The sequence below is a fragment of the Cantharellus anzutake genome (assembly GCF_015039405.1).
Source record: "Cantharellus anzutake strain C23 chromosome Unknown EI90scaffold_11, whole genome shotgun sequence".
Lineage (NCBI taxonomy): Eukaryota > Fungi > Basidiomycota > Agaricomycetes > Cantharellales > Hydnaceae > Cantharellus > Cantharellus anzutake.
This window is the reverse complement of record NW_024066961.1, coordinates 547,562-563,184: the sequence shown is the minus strand read 5'-3', so window position 1 is coordinate 563,184 and position 15,623 is coordinate 547,562. Positions and strand designations below refer to the sequence as shown.

General features: G+C 49.5%; 7 protein-coding genes across 7 annotated transcripts; 4 read left to right on the top strand and 3 right to left on the bottom strand.

The window, feature by feature from the left end:
* The first annotated feature begins 33 nt into the window (after nt 1–33).
* On the top strand, nt 34–925 carry EI90DRAFT_3045520 (uncharacterized protein). Its single transcript, XM_039059413.1, has 3 exons — nt 34–126; nt 193–810; nt 871–925. Exon 2 carries the CDS (start codon nt 419–421, stop codon nt 656–658), a length of 240 nt encoding a protein of 79 aa, XP_038919180.1. The 5' UTR covers nt 34–126; nt 193–418; the 3' UTR covers nt 659–810; nt 871–925.
* Nucleotides 926–1,811: 886 nt separating this feature from the next.
* Nucleotides 1,812–2,613, top strand: EI90DRAFT_3045515 (uncharacterized protein). Its single transcript, XM_039059412.1, has 2 exons — nt 1,812–1,863; nt 1,916–2,613. The coding sequence occupies exon 2, from the start codon at nt 2,118–2,120 to the stop codon at nt 2,478–2,480; it is 363 nt and encodes a 120-aa protein (XP_038919179.1). The 5' UTR covers nt 1,812–1,863; nt 1,916–2,117; the 3' UTR covers nt 2,481–2,613.
* Nucleotides 2,412–4,351, bottom strand: EI90DRAFT_3168747 (rab-GTPase-TBC domain-containing protein). The gene is made up of 6 exons (XM_039066310.1): nt 3,779–4,351; nt 3,571–3,721; nt 3,407–3,521; nt 3,207–3,350; nt 2,986–3,151; nt 2,412–2,934 (listed from the first exon to the last, which is right to left on the bottom strand). Exons 1-6 carry the CDS (start codon nt 3,930–3,932, stop codon nt 2,732–2,734), a joined length of 933 nt encoding a protein of 310 aa, XP_038919178.1. The 5' UTR covers nt 3,933–4,351; the 3' UTR covers nt 2,412–2,731.
* On the bottom strand, nt 4,054–5,759 carry EI90DRAFT_3279887 (uncharacterized protein; the record flags this gene model as incomplete). The annotated part of the gene is made up of 2 exons (XM_039066717.1): nt 5,654–5,759; nt 4,054–5,589 (listed from the first exon to the last, which is right to left on the bottom strand). A coding segment is annotated over exon 2 (1,374 nt), but the record flags the coding sequence as incomplete, so codon positions are not given.
* Nucleotides 5,760–8,146: 2,387 nt separating this feature from the next.
* EI90DRAFT_2968972 (histone acetyltransferase type B subunit 2) lies at nt 8,147–9,957 on the top strand. The gene is made up of 9 exons (XM_039055637.1): nt 8,147–8,225; nt 8,278–8,370; nt 8,433–8,596; nt 8,648–8,882; nt 8,939–9,013; nt 9,061–9,139; nt 9,192–9,259; nt 9,313–9,439; nt 9,488–9,957. Exons 1-9 carry the CDS (start codon nt 8,164–8,166, stop codon nt 9,872–9,874), a joined length of 1,290 nt encoding a protein of 429 aa, XP_038919176.1. The 5' UTR covers nt 8,147–8,163; the 3' UTR covers nt 9,875–9,957.
* Nucleotides 9,958–10,341: 384 nt separating this feature from the next.
* EI90DRAFT_3045508 (uncharacterized protein) lies at nt 10,342–14,160 on the top strand. The gene is made up of 8 exons (XM_039059411.1): nt 10,342–10,422; nt 10,475–10,522; nt 10,579–11,069; nt 11,131–11,667; nt 11,722–11,797; nt 11,856–12,491; nt 12,547–12,884; nt 12,938–14,160. The coding sequence occupies exons 2-8, from the start codon at nt 10,510–10,512 to the stop codon at nt 13,964–13,966; spliced, it is 3,120 nt and encodes a 1,039-aa protein (XP_038919175.1). The 5' UTR covers nt 10,342–10,422; nt 10,475–10,509; the 3' UTR covers nt 13,967–14,160.
* On the bottom strand, nt 13,935–15,550 carry EI90DRAFT_166007 (uncharacterized protein). The gene is made up of 3 exons (XM_039052008.1): nt 15,449–15,550; nt 15,326–15,400; nt 13,935–15,272 (listed from the first exon to the last, which is right to left on the bottom strand). The coding sequence occupies exons 1-3, from the start codon at nt 15,458–15,460 to the stop codon at nt 14,190–14,192; spliced, it is 1,170 nt and encodes a 389-aa protein (XP_038919174.1). The 5' UTR covers nt 15,461–15,550; the 3' UTR covers nt 13,935–14,189.
* Nucleotides 15,551–15,623: the final 73 nt, after the last annotated feature.

The window sequence follows — 15,623 nt, the reverse complement described above, 5'->3', positions numbered from 1 at the left end:
GGATGCAAACTAACATGCCTGCCTGCCCGTTATAACTCCCGTGCCTGCATGGGAGATGCGATGGACATCGGTGAGACAAATGAAGACAAGGCAAAGCTTTGGAGCAATTACTTTCCCAACAACAGAGTGCGTTCTGCCAGCCAGCCGAGAATTGGTCAAACCGGTTTTAGCTGAAGTGTGGTGATTATCTAGAACTCTTTGAGAATACCTTGAAGAGGAACAAAGAGCTTGAAGATGAGGTGAAGGGATTGAGGCGAGATGTGTGCATAGTCCTTTGTGGCAGAGCTGCCACCAACAGCTAACTTTGCGACATTTTGACTGTCAGGTGAGTGCGTGGAAAATAGCCTACACAACTACTGCCGAGGAGAAGGAGGCTGCAGTGAGGAAGGCCGAACAGCTCACCAAACCCCTGGAGGATATGAAGGCATGCTTATCCGTACTTGTTCTATCGATTTGTTATGACTGGTTCTTCCCGCTTGAATCTTCAGGAACACAACCCAATCGCCCTGGCTTTACTGGACGGAGATGGTTGCATATTTTCTTCACACTATTGGAGCCAAGGAAAAAATGGTGGACAACTTGCAGCAGCTCACCTGCACCGTGGACTCTCGGCTTCGGCGGGTCACAACTTCCGCCTAGTAACTTTGATATACTTTAACAGGACGGGTCTTGGAGATACCCTTCTTTCTAGCGGGGTATGCTCGCGAAATGGATTTGAGGATTTTATAGTCGGCTTCAATCAATCGGATCCACTATTTGTCATGATCGATGTAGGCAAGGGTAAAGAGGCTGCAGACGCAAAAATCAAGGGTCAGTAGTATATCCAGCTTTTCTGGCATCGCTTCCCTCACCCTGCACACCGGGACGTAGAGATGCTGAAATTATTCGCCCATATTCCTCAAACTAACTTGATATGGTTTGGAGGTGCAGTTCTATCTGTCATTACTAGGATGTAACTGACCCAATACTGACCAGGGGGGCATGATGGAGGCTATAGTAGTGCACTTGCCTCCCTTCGAACCGAAGGATTACTGGATAAAGTCATCCTTTTAAAAGGATACAAGAAATTAGCTAACGAGATTGATCATTTTGGCTTGCAATCTCTGACGATAGAGGGTCTGTTCTATGACCAAAAATTTTCGCCACTAGGCTCGGGGAAGCCATCGTTCTTGGCCCAGTCCCAGTGGTCTAGGCCTGTCCAAGCCCCACTAGAGGCATCGACCATGACCGCGCCGCCATCCTCCCCGCCATCAAGTCCTTCGAAAAGACCACCACTTAAGATGCAGCCTCCAGCCGAACGAATGCAGGTCACTGGCACCCTCACCATTCCAGCCCAGAAAATGCCTGGTTCATCCACGGGAGTGGACACGTGTATGTCATGCCGCCCAATCCTGACCCTACGAAAGGAAGACATATCGATCCTAAGAAGGTGCGTAACACCCTCATTGGGCGAAGCACAACGGAGCTGACTATATTGCAGCCATTAATAAAACGTCGGTTTCATGCATTTATCCTTCATGCATTCATTGAAACCCAGGGCAGAAATCAAGAAACCCTGTTATAAATATTATCTACTTCCAGGTGGTTGTAAACATGGAGATGTATGTGTATCGGACAAACCCCCATCATTATACTCGTAACTGGGTGTCTTCTAGATATGCTTTTATGGGCATGACTACGAGCTAGATCAGGTGCTTCTGGATCAGTTGCGAAAGGAAGCGAGGCAGTACACGTTGTGTTCGGCCTTTAAACATCGTGCGTCTAGTTTTCGCAGCTTTGCAAAGATTCTGACTTGGAAGTGATATCAGAAGGCGTGTGCCACAAGCCCGGCTGCTTATACAGACATGAGGAGGGATATGAATCGTGAGTGTCTTTGGCGTGGCGTCTCAATCAGCTGACGTCCCTTCTGACGTAGAGCACCCGCGGACCGTAACTTGAACACGTTTTCGAATGTTCATTCGGAAGAGATTGTATCACAATCTCAGGTGTCCGGATCTGCATCACCTTCGCATGAACCTGGTTCACCCGTCTGGAACGGTTCTCCCTACAACATTTTTGAGGATCTGCGTACCATTTCTAGTTCAGGGCTCTTTGGCGAAGCGCAGGCACAGAGAGTAATGCTTCCTTCGGAACTTACCAACACCAATCATTCATATTACGAAGCAAGGACTGATCTTGTTTCTCCTTTGGGATCGGACCCCAAAGAAACGTTTTCTCCTCTCCTGGAAGCTTTACGACAACTGCGAGGAGTGGGTATTCACACTCCTCTGAAGTCTATGATTGGGGAGAAACTCAAGACGAAGATTGGTCATATATATCAATCGTCTGGGATTAAAACCTTTAAGGCGTACACAGAGTTAGCTGAGAAAGAGGGCTTGATCATCTTGATTCCACGTTCAAACGGTCCAGGCACGGAGAGAATGTCTTTGTCGCAGGATGGGTTGCGCAAAGCGGAGGAGTTGTGTCAATCGAACGAGTAGAAGTAATGATGGGCGTTTCGGATGAGGCAATTCTCGTTAAGATTAGAACAACACGTTCTGTGTAATCGCGTTGATGATTATGATATGTACTTGCAGGTATATGTGGTGCGGAATTGAGATGAAGTGGGAGTGAGATGAACAAGGGACAACCGGCACTCAGTCGAGTCCAATAAGGAAAGGAAAAAAAAACCAGCAAAGGACAGTGGGGGTGTAAATGATTTCAACATGTCCAAGTGCATGCTGAACACTCTTCAAATGAGCGCAGTGCGATCTTTACCAGAAGCAACCAAGGCTCTCCAATCGGTTCTCCACACGGACATTGATGAGCGCAAACCTTTGGTCTCACTCAGCTTGTGCACCCATGATACTACAGCATCTTCATCCTCTGGAACAAAAAAAGATGAAACGAGAGAAAGAATGCTCTCGAACGATGCCTGGGGAGAGGCGAGATAGTCTGACGTGTGATTTGAGTGACACGAAGCAAGACAATAACACTCTTACTGACCCTTGAGAGCCCAGATGATAGCGATACCGAACAGCACGATGATGTCTTGCCCCTCCAGGAGGAAGACATCCCATATGCGCAGTTGCATTTGATGTGGAAATGAATTAGTAAATAATGTAATATACCATTTCGTCGCATAGGAAGTAGAAGAAACCACGTTGTTTTTCTATACGGAACATCGTGTGTAATCGAGGGGCATGCTAGACTGGCGTGTGACGTACGAAGGATTGATAGACCCCCGGCATCAGAGTTTCCAGGAGACGCTCTTGAACGTAGATGTTTTCCAGCAGCCCCGGGAAACCAGGGCTGAAAATGGAGTGCATGTTGTATGCATCGTGAAGTCGAACCAAGGACACATAAGAGCGCTGCGTAATAGCAAAGGTGAGTCGCTTGCAACGCAGTCCATTGTATCACCCCATACCTCAGGATCCAAGTAGAATAAGAAAGTGGCTGCGATTGACCCCATTCCTTGACAGTACTCGCATGTCGAGCATTGTAACGAGAAACAGTGTAGAATATGAAAGAGCGAACGTTGCCTAATATACCGTGTCAACAAAATGATTTGTAACTTGACGATTGACAAACCCTTGGCCATATCTGGTATGGAAGAGGATATGATTATTCACGGTTCGAGGAACGTCCAGATCTATCTGGACGTCGTGCTTAGATGGAACATCAATGCTTTCCTGTGACATATCTGTAAAGGTACCATGATCCTCAGGAGAACCAACACGCACTCGGTAATGACTTTCCAACTTGGCGGCCTGGAGCAGACCTTTTGCTGAGGCAGCACGGCGGTCAATTAATAGTTGCCATGCAGCAGGCCGCCATCGGTCAGAAATCCCTTTCCATACTCGCTGTCGGAACTTCTCTGGTGTCGTTCCCTGCCCATCGGGTGTCCACGTTTCGACGTTTTCACCAGGTCCCCTCTTTTTGGGACGCATCATTTTGTTCCACTTGTCAAGCCTAGTTGCTTCGCGGGTAGGGGGCTTAGGAGGGGGTATCACTCTAAATTCCGGGGGGTTAGGGGATTGGTTAGCGGCAGTCGGGGAGCGGATGGGCTCAGACGTTTAATCCTCCGGGTGAAAGGGGCGGTTGGAAGCAGAGTTAGCCGTGAGTCATGATGGGACGACTTGGAGTCAGTGAAGAACCCATAGCGGTCCACGTTACGTAGCCGTTGCTCTTCCCTTTCAGAAATGTTGGCTCCTTTGACAACGCCCACCTCGTCGGAGTACGTGACTCCCACGGCACTAGGAAGTCTGGCACGGGTACGTTCGACACCTTCTTCAAACCCATCCCCTGGAACGCCACCCAATGCATCAAACCGCGCATATACATTTCTCACGTATTCCGCATCAGCTTCTTCGTCTGCACCCCTATGGGAGGGGGGCTGAGAAAGTATGGATGCCGACTTCGCCGACGCTGTGGCCGACCCTTTGTCAGGCGATAAATGTGTAAACGCTATCGTCGGAGCACCTGCATACAGGTTCGTTGAGTCGATATGCCCATGAATGGAGGAAGAAGAGGGATGCCGGGGGTCACTTGTGGACGAGGAGGGGCGTGCTGAAGTTGAAGATAGGCGAGGCCGAGACCCGCTCTCTTGCGAGGCCAGTATATCTGGAGAAGAGATGGATGCTTGAGCGTCCTGACTCTTTACTCGGGAAGAGCGCGACGATGGACGCATCATTGGGCCCTTAGCTGTAGTTGAATGGGAAGGAATCGAGGGGAATGGTGGACAGAAGAAAGAATCGCCGTCATCAGACGTCGGAGTTTGCGGCCCATTTATGGCTATCGTCACAGCACTTTCAAAGTTGGCTGAGGTAGAAGAAATCGGGAGAGTATCGCTGATTGGGGGGCTGTGCAAGGGCTTAAAAGAGAGCAGTTCTGTGCCAGAAATTCCATCAAGATATGCAAGTCCTGCCGTGGAATTTTGGCTTTGTGGGCGATCGCTAGGCGTTTTACTGCTTTCAACGGAGGAACGGAGGGTCGATGCAAGCCGATCCAAAATGCGAGATGGAGGGCGCACAGCATGATTGCCGGATGAAAGTCGGGACCCATGAGGCGCTGAAACACTTTCGGGGGCGTCGGGAACGGTGTCATGGTCGACATACATTGAGAAGATGGACACGGCGGTGTTTTCGCTGGACGTCCTGACGCCGAGGATGTCTGAGCGAGGACGCTGAGAATTGTCCACGCCTGAGGGAACCCTTGGGTCTAAAAGAGGATTGGGCGCGTTCAGAGCATGATTGTTCGCACTTGAAGACACCGGGTGCTGCGACAAACGGGCTTTGCTTAATGGTGATGTAGCCGGTCGTGGTGACCAATCTGAAGGCTGGTGGGGGATGGATTGTCCGGAAGAAACGGGGCCATTGGGTGAGGGGATTGGGTGAAGCTGCTTCTGTGCCAAAGATGCGCCCGCTGCGCCATTGCTTGAGTTCTGCATTCCAAGTCCTCAGCGCGGCTAGGTGTGCTAAGGCGGTGCTTCAATCCCAGAGAGCGACCAGTTGAAAACAATATGCTCCGGACAGAAGGGTATTTTGCTTTACTGATCAACGGTGTGCTCTCAATCTCGGACTGTGACCAATGTTCAAGTCACCACCTATCCTTGGAAACAGTTGACGGTAAGGATGATGGCCGCAAATTGAATTGTTATGGAATGCGGTCCCACCATGTATAGTGAATTTCAATCCGCGAAAAGGTATGCCCAAACCAAATTCTTATAGTGTTGAGACAAGGGGCTGGTGACGAGGTGGAAATTTCCGCACGAAGAAAGCGCGCGCCTGCGGAGTCATGGTACAAATCGGGATAACAATATGTTCTTGTGAGTGTCGTCTTGTGCACCACATTGTGGCACGCAACACATTCAAAAAATTGATTACAATCTGCCCAGTATGTATACGTATATCCGAAACATCGGATCACGTTCAGATGGAGTCTTATTGCAGCGTTGAAGACAGTAGTTACATATTAAACCGTAGTTACGCGGATGACCCGGGGGCCGGAAACACTCCGCCAGCACGCGTTTATTCCAGAGGGCAGCACGTAATTGCAGTGGTGATGATGACCTGGCGCTACGGTACACCCAGGTCTGCAAGACTGAGTATGATATCAGACATTTTCTCCGTCCTCCATTCGGACGAGACCTGGAGATAAGGTAGAAAATCGTCAAAAACTAGCAAACCTACCGATACCCACAAGGTAATCATGAACAGCTTGAGACGGCGTCCCAGCCTCGATCATTGGTCATTGATTATGATCAGCTTCTCGAGGTGCTCATTAATTACTTTATGCGCGAGTACTTACACATTAAGTAGATGACATTGATATTCGTTTGATTGCAGCTTTGCGATGTGTCGTGACAGACTCAAAACAATAGCCGTGGGTCATAATAATGGCGTGGCGGTATCGGGGAGATCACAGCTAATTCATATCACCATTCAGTCGAGAGACGCGGCAAAAACCACGGTGACCTGCCTAGTTGCACGGCCTGTCCCCCACCATAAACATTGAGAAATACGCATACTCAGTGACATTCCCTGGGGCGTACTGCCAATTGGACGGGATTTACTTATGCGCCTCTGTGACAAGGGCGGAGCGCATCGGCGAAGAGGGATGAATGATCAACTATGGCAAGTCCAAGCGATGATCATACCCGCTGCTTCCCAAATTGAGAGTCAGGCTTGTATGTGAGGTGCCCTGCGCCCGCTGAAAAGCACGGGGCTGGTAGCAGTAGGGTGGACCGTTCGCTGGCGAGTCTGCCAATCCAAAGCCGCAGTGATGCAGCATTGAATATGCCGACGTCCCTGCAGGGCGAGGCGGTTGACAGTACGTCCTCGAAGCCTTCGATCCGAAGGCCAAGCTGAAATCTAAGCGTCACTTCATTACGATGCCGCTCCCACATGTTGAAGGAACGGATGAGAGTTTCAACTTTGCTCGTGTTCGCGTAGTCGATCATGTCTGAATCGAGTATTCCCATTTTGACAAGGAGGCCACGCAGAGTTTTCTATCTTTGGTTCCTGTCTAGCGGATCGGACATACCGGTCCGGAGAGCCTTTTGTCAGATATTTATGGCTCCAAACGTCCACGAAGAGAAGTTTTTCTTTTTTTTTTTGTACGCTGTGGACCGCCCATTGAGTCCTACGGACTTGCGCACGGACATTTCCCTAATGGATTGCCCGATGCTTCCACTTTTGGTGTCCATACGATGGACACGGTCGAGGATAACTTGAAAGCCACCTCGCGCATTTTTCCTTTCCTCTCCTCAGTTCACGTACTTGGAACTGAGGTGAGATCTCCTTCATGTTTTAGAACGTAGTCTTAGACGTTCTAACGTTGTACATACTTTCCTAGCGCTTATATGCCGCTAGTTCATAATTCCAATACGACCCCACCCTTGTTCGGCTCTCAGCAATCGAGCCATCGCCGATGGATATAGGGGAGTCGACGATACCTTTGGGGTGCAGTGAACAGAGAACTCTGAATTCTCCGGGGCTCACATCATGGGTTGCCCAACCCGGGAAGGTTTCGTGCAATTGGCAGTTATTGCTGCCAGTTGCAGATCGCTTTTCCTTCCACTTCTGGGTAGTCCGTTCCGTGCTTATATTATGCTGCATTTCCTCCGGGGCACACACATTTGGACCCAAACAGATTCAAACCAAATTCACAATACAGACCTAGGCCATATATATATAACCCGGTTGACCGCCTGGATTGGGGCCCCTTGAAGCGACGCTTGTGTATAATCTAGACTGCATGCACGGTGGGACCTGAAATGGCAGGAGAATAAGACTTCCGACATGGATTTCAATAAACTACGCGTGTACAACAGTTAACCGGCAGTTATCACCTTCCTGAAGATGAGGGAATACGGATGCCCGGGATCAATTGGTGGCCATATCGATTCACGAAGATAACCAAGATAACAATATCTCGTCTGAACCAATGGCGAGCCCAATATCCGTCATGCATAATGGTCTGGATCATTCCGCTCGTCTAGCGCATTGTGGACATCGGGCGTAAGATTAATAATGCCAATCTGTAGCACTCGCTCGCAACAAATGTGTGCCTCTAGGTCTACGAGCGTTTCACATTTCGCCAGAGAAAGCCATTGAAAGTGGGCAACGACCGTGAGAATACCCACGTGGGTCTTTGAATTTGGATCTCTGGTCCTCTGGCGCGATGAACGAGGACGAGAATGCTGAGATTGAAAACAAGACTATCAATGAGGAGTACAAAATATGGTTATCAGCAGCTCTTCTCCTTGTCTTCTTATGATTGACATGCAAATGGTAGGAAGAAGAACACTCCCTATCTCTACGACACGGTGGTAACACACGCTCTTGATTGGCCTACATTGACGTGTCAATGGTTCCCTGATATCGAGAGGTGAGATTTCGATGCTCAGCACGCGTGCAATTTGCGCGATTTCATTTCGGGTTGTCTTTAAGCCCTCCAGGGAAGCCATACATACAGCACCGACTGTTATTTGGCACGCACACATCTGGGCAGGGTAGAGAATACCTTCAAATCGCCTCTTTGCAACTTCCAAAGTCAGAAAGTGACGTCGATAAAGATGTTCTCGCCCGTGACTCGTACGACGATGAGCGAGGAGGTAGGGTCTACTGCTGTTAGTTTTCGCCTGATGTCGATCTATCCGTTTTAGAACTAGGATCACACAGTGCAACCGCGCCACATGCCCGTCTTCAAATCATACAGAAGATCAACCATGAGGGCGAGGTTAACCGGGCTCGATATATGCCTCAGAATCCTGACCTCATTGCAAGCAAAGCCGTGAAAGGCTCAGTGTTCATCTTCGATCGAACAAAGCATCCAAGCGAACCTGAGAAAGATGGAGTGTGTCGTCCTGATATCGAACTTGCAGGTCAGGAGAAAGAAGGGTAAGGCTTTCCTCTGTTGAATGTGCCAATAGGATGCCACTTTTGTGATGCCTTAGGTTTGGATTGGATTGGAGTCCATTGAAAAAAGGCCACATACTTGGCTCATCAGAGGATTTCACGGTCTGCCAATGGTGGGTTTTTTAATTGACCTCCTTTGACGAAACTGACTCCTATGTAGGGACATAACAGCATTTAAGAAAGGAAATAGGACTTTGGAGCCTCTGCGCACATTCCGAGGCCATCGTTCCGTAGTCGGAGTACGATCATATTGGTGTCCACATGGCTACCCCACCTTACGTTTTTGACCAGGATGTTTCATGGAATTCTGCCAACGAGAACATATTCGCATCCGTTGGAGATGACAAACGTTTACTGATGTAAGTGAGCGTATGTGCATCTTGAAACCCATTGCTTATACTCAATCTCGCAGATGGGACACCCGGAATAGCAGCGATTCTGAACCCAGTCAAGACATCATGGCACATGAGAAGGAAATTCTGGCTGTAGCATTCAGCCCCAGCAGCGGCACCATGCTACTTACAGGCTCCTCGGATAAAGTAAGGGTATTTGAGATCGATAGTTGGGTTTCTCAAATGCGTTTTTAGACAATTGCACTTTGGGACACAAGATCTCTCAAAACACCACTGCATAGCTTCCACCATCACACGGACGAAATTTTGCACATCAGCTGGTCACCAACTCATGAAACAATTTTCGCATCAGCATCGTCTGATAGACGAGTGGCGATTTGGGATTTGGCGTCAATAGGCCTCGAGCAGACTCCAGATGATGCTGACGATGGACCGCCGGAACTGCTTTTTGTCCACGGTGGTCACACGAGCAGACCCACGGACGTCGCGTGGGCCCTGGGGGATGAGATGCAGTGGTATGTTGCAAGTGCGGCTGAAGATAATGTTGTTCAGATTTGGAAGATGAGTGAAGGGATATATGCTCGAGGCCAACGAAAGGTGGAGGATATGGACCTGGAGTGAACCAGAACGAAATATGTAATTATGTTGGCTTGTATGTTATCCAGGATGAAGGATATAAGGCACAGATACAGTTGCGTTGTGGCAAACTAGATCACCCGAATATAATGTGAGCGAGTTCAAACAAAACTAGATGCAATCTCCGGTGAATAGGCAAGAACCTCGAGCAGAAGCATCACACATACCTCCTCCTATCACAAGAGATACTATCAGCGTGATTGCTGTAGTACTGAGAGGCAATTTCTTTGCGTTTATCTCGCGCCGGGCTGGTCGGACGGCACGCTTGCCTCGACGAAGATCGTTAGCGAAGGCATTGTTTTTAACTTTGATGTCATGGGGTGTCCCAGCAGGCTTTCAATATTGAGGGTTAACTTTGACTGGCTAAAGAGGTGGAGGTCAACATACCATGTTGGCGAACTTTGATAGGACGTGGCAGGAGGGGAGTGTTTACACTTGTTGTTCCCGGCGCGCCCAGCCCCAGACGCGTCTGGGGTGTCCGCGGGTTTGGTATACGCGAAAAGTTTGCCATATACTCTACCGCCTCTCAAAAGGTATTGTTCCAACAGGTGCATACACGCGCGTAGTCCTGACTCCGTGTCCTAGTTTATTGTTAGGGGTTGGTCATTTGTACCCATGAAATGTTGTTGGAAGGTATGCCTTTTCCCTTTCCCACTCAACCGTCGCCCCTAGGCCAACATTTCGGGAAGATGTAATGTTACAAGATGGTCATGCCTCACCTGTCACTGCACCGCCAAATCAAGCTCGGGAGCGCCGGGCACCTCATTTACCTTTCCGGCGGATATCCATGAACTATGTTCCAAAGGTCGTTTTTCCAACATCCACTTCCAAAAGGTCATCTGTAACGAGTGTTTTATCCACTGCATCTCTCCCCGAACGTCCAAGTGAGCGTCGGGGTTCTCTTGACTCTCTGTGTTCACCCACGTCGCCGGGGTCATTGTTGCCGAGTCAACAGAAGGGCAACAGACCTATGTCTTCCTGGAGCTTAGGGTCAATCGAACTTGACTCGAGGAGCCGAGGTTCGGCTGTCAATGTCCGAGCCAGACACGCCTCTCGACCTAAACCGAGTCCAAATCAGTCTAAGTGTCATCAAGCTGCAGAGATTAAAAGGAGGAAGGTCATGTTTGAGCTCTGGGAGACGGAAACTTCTTATGTCCAGGGCCTCGATCTTATCTATTGCGTGAGTGACCACACACAAGTCGTCATCGCAATCCACTCATCTGCGTTGGCGCCACACAAAGAATTTTCTGACTCCCTTAGTGGACTCGCTTTCCAGAACAGATCAGCTGCTTTCTCCTGAAAATTTAAATGCGATATTCTCAAACTTTGTCGACATTTGGAACCTTCACCTGTCCTTCCAATCTGATCTGGATGAACTATTTAAGCATAGCGCGAGCACCTCGAGCAGTCCAGCTATTGCAGGGCCTGACAATACATCCCCTCCACCCCAAGCTCGTCACCCACCAGAAACAGTCACGAACGACACGCCTGATTTTCACGACTTTATACGAATCCTTCTATCTCATTTCCCATATTTGTCCATGTATAATCCCTTTGTGACATCATTTCCGCACGGAATATCTCTCCTCACTACTTTATCTACCGCCCATCGCTCCAACAATTCTAATTCGGAGGTCATTGGCCAGAGAGGTTTCGACCCCAAGTTCGCAGCATGGCTGCGGAATAAGGAGGCAGAGCCTGTCTGCCGAAAACTCAAACTTCGCGACTGGATGCTGACTGTCGTTCAGCGTTGCCCTCGGTATTTGCTTCTAATTAAGGTGCCAGCCTTCACTCTTGAGTTTCTGGGTAGCACCGACTGATCTGTAATCCAGGACCTAATATCCTGCACAAACGAGAAGGATTGCGCATATACAGATCTCCTGGCAGCAGATACACTTTTATCCAAAAGTAAGCAAAATCAATCATGATAGAGATTGATTTTCCACTTACCTTCATTGTCCATAAGTAACAAGCACCATGAATGAAGCGCTGAGGTCTCACGCCCAGATACTTTCACTCCTATCTTTGCAGCGGAATACACAAAATTTGCCTTTTCCTTTGATAACTCCCGGTCGCTCCCTCCTCAAGCGTTCCACGCTTGTCAAAGTCGACCGCGGGTCTGATCAACGCGTTCGAGATGTTTTGCTATTTTCTGATGTTCTCGTTTGGTTCAGTCGCGGAGAACGCGAGGACTGGAAACTGTGGCCAGATTGGGGCTTCACTTCCACCGAATCCGAACCAAGGGTACCAGCGAGACAATCGTTCGTTATTCAGAATTCGGGGAAACCTGTGCACCAGCGCGCTAATGGCGTAGGTAATGGTCTGCCAAGCTCATGTGCTGAAAAGCCGAGGATGGTGAGAACGAGGAGCCGTTCTGACGCGGATGTAACCACTTCTTCTATCAGACCACCGAAATCGACTGGGATCCCGGTCTCTCCTACAATCTCGTTGTTTCGAACTGCGAGACAGGATGAGACTCAAGAAGAACATTGGTTTTATCGGGGGTCAGTTGAGATCCTTGATGTCGACGTTGTATCTTCGCCCGAGGACGATTGCATGTTCGAAGTAATGAGCCCCCATGAGTCTTTTGCGTTGTATGCTGGTGTGTAATTTGCTTCCTTCGGCATGATAGACCTGTGGCATAACCCCAAGCGTAGGAACTCCGGACGAGCGCGACTCATGGGTAGATGCTATTCGGTCGACGAAGATAGCAAGAATGAGTTCCGTACAGGCAACACTACCAAACACCACCTTCACATCTTCGACATCCAATAAACACATACGTCGATACCTTCAAGCTCTACCTTATGATCCATCATTACAACTATCAGCAGGCACGATGAGAGCAAAGGTGGAGCACTTCGTACCCGCCATATGGGTTCCTGATCAAAAGATGGAGACCTGTATGAGGTGCCAGACGCGCTTTGGGTGGAGATTAAGACGTCACCACTGTCGGCTGTGTGGGAAGGTCGTCTGTGCAACCTGTTCGACCATGGTCAGTCGATTATATCATTATATGTATTTCACCTGTAACGCATTCTATCGCAGACATTTTATATTCATGATCCCCTTAATGAGCCTCCTGCTGCAGACCCAGCAAGGGCTTGCAACACCTGCTACGATTCTGTCTTCCCGGTCCTAGATCAGAATGATTCCAGAGCCGTGAACCAACCTCGGCCAGGTAACGAAGGCGTATTGCGCAGATTCCACCCATCCACCTCGATGCCATCGTTGGCATTGGCCATCACTCCGGCTACTACGTTGTTGCCATCCGTGTCTAGTTTTAATCTTTTTAGTTTGGCATCTTTCCTTCGCAGCACACCTAGCCTTATTCGACGGCAGTCAATGCCTGGTACTCTTGAGGAAACATCTACTCTTGCCTCTTCAAGTGGCATGCATACCCCTTCAGATAATGTGTTGGGGTCATCCGATGAAGTTCCCGATGCAACAGACTCAGTCGACACCGAGACCGATGCCTGGAGCACCAGTCATCACTCGAGAGACTCGATTTTCGAGGGTCCCACGGAGGACGATACAGGTGTACAACGTCTGGCATGGCAGATAAGTGAAACCAATGCGGATCATACAAATGCTTCGCCACCTCGAACCCGCTGCTCCAGTTTCTCCGGACTACCCCAGGTGCCCGAAGTCCAGTCATTCGCTGAAGACTCCACCTTCGAAAAGGTCATGAGTCCCATGCAAGCTACCTGTGCGACGGTACCGAATCCTCCAGTTGATGTATTCGCAAGGACGGTTAGCTCACCTGGGGGGGCCGATGACTTACCTTCTGAACCCCGAGGTCCAAATTCAATGAGAAGGACCTCGATATCTCCTTTTCCAACCAGCGGACCCCAGTTGAGTGTACAAGGCGCACCTGTCGTATCCCAGACCCGTCCTCGTGGAGACGGATCGCATCGTTATAGCCTTATCCTTGGGAGCACAATCCGTTCTTCCGCAACTCCAGCTCGTCGTAGTATTCCGCCCTCCATCGCGAACATGGGAAAATATGACTCCTCGACAGAAAGTGCCGTAGTGAACAAGCTCGCCGGCATCCTGAGTCACTACACACGACCTTGATTGCTCCTATCGCCACTTCTTTATCATATTTATTATCGATTTGTACAAGCATTGATTACGATCACGTTCATGTCCAAATGATGTTGTCACCCGATCTCGTACATTTGTTCTTGTGCTTCCACTCATGTTCAGTCATTATACAAACTCTAGTCAATTCTCATGGGGCATGTAGGCTGGCTCCAGTTGTAGCCCATGAATGCGAATTTTGGATTCTAAAATGAACTCACTGCGAACCGATACGGTTAAAGCAAACGCTCCCCACAGTACCAAGCTCTGGTAACTGTAGGTGCCACTCCTGCCCAACCTCGCGCGTCTCCCATTCTTGAGGAACGGATAACCAAAGTTCCGCAGTAGGTCCATGGCGAAAATTCACTCTCACAATCTCAAATACCTCCAGATTAGGCAGTGATACTAGGCCCCTCTCGATGTCGCCGGCAACGGTTGTAGTGCTCTCTCCTCCCCTGGAGAATGATGCAACTGAAATACACAGCACACGGAGCGAGCGCAACACTCCACCAACTCCGCCCAGAAAGCTGAGGTGGAAGCCGCCGTCCGGACCTGCATCCATGTAGAGTCTCTCAACAGGACCACTGGATAGCGCCATGGTTCGAAGGGCGCTGGCGACGCCGCAGGGGTCGTGGTTCAGGCACAAAAGGGTGACGTCCTTGACGGGACGAAACGGAGAGAGAGCTTCGATGACCTCTGGATCACCCCTGATTCTGGCGAGATTCGGCATGGAAGGGGCTTCCAAGATACGTGGAGGTGCATAGAGATTGAGTGGTCGGAGCGATGAAGAGTAATATGCTCCTTTCTCCATCACTGTCAAGTAGTGTGAGAGAGAGTTAGGTACAGAGTGAGGTGTGCGATCAAGAACTGATTCGGGATTCGCGAGTGAATAATCACTTTCCGGAAGCTTCAAATCGATCTCCACCAAATTTGGGGCCAGAGAGAGTGCTCGCGAAAGTAGCCCTCCATCCCACGCTTGAAACGAATAATAAATGCCTTCGATTTTCGAACGTAGGGACGATATGGAAAATCCATTGCCGACGGGCCGCTTCGGTCGGCGAAGATGAACATCCTGGCCATAGAGCGCCAAGGACACGGACTTCGCAAAAGAGCCCCGCTCTGGTCTAGAAACTATAGACTCCAGGAATCCTTCTAGAGAAAAGGCGTCTCTAATCAACGGCGACGCGTAAATGATGCGTTCCGCCTCCAAACGAAGGCCCTTGTTGACGCAGGCCAAATTGCGAAGGTCATGGATAGAGTCGACAAATGACACAATTATGGTCAGGATGTCAAACGGTAGCTGAGTAGGGAGGCATCAAAACGGTGCTTCCTACGCATGATTATAACACTCACGCTGTCTGGGAGGGGACAGGCTTCAACAAATCCAGAGACCCCCCCTAGACCTGAGCTAGGATCAGAGAAAGGGCCCTGGAAAACTTTAGTTCGCATGCTGGTGCTTTAACCTCGCTGATGTACCTGTAGGGCCATATGTCAAGGCTTGAAGCTGAACGGCTTGGCCGATGCGTTGGGGTAAAGCCTATCGTGGGAAATTGTCCCTCGGCTTACGTAACGATCCACTCAAGGGAAAACGCGGTTCCGTTAAATTATTCATATCCGCCATGGCTTAGGTTCGAAGATTCTTATGCTTTCG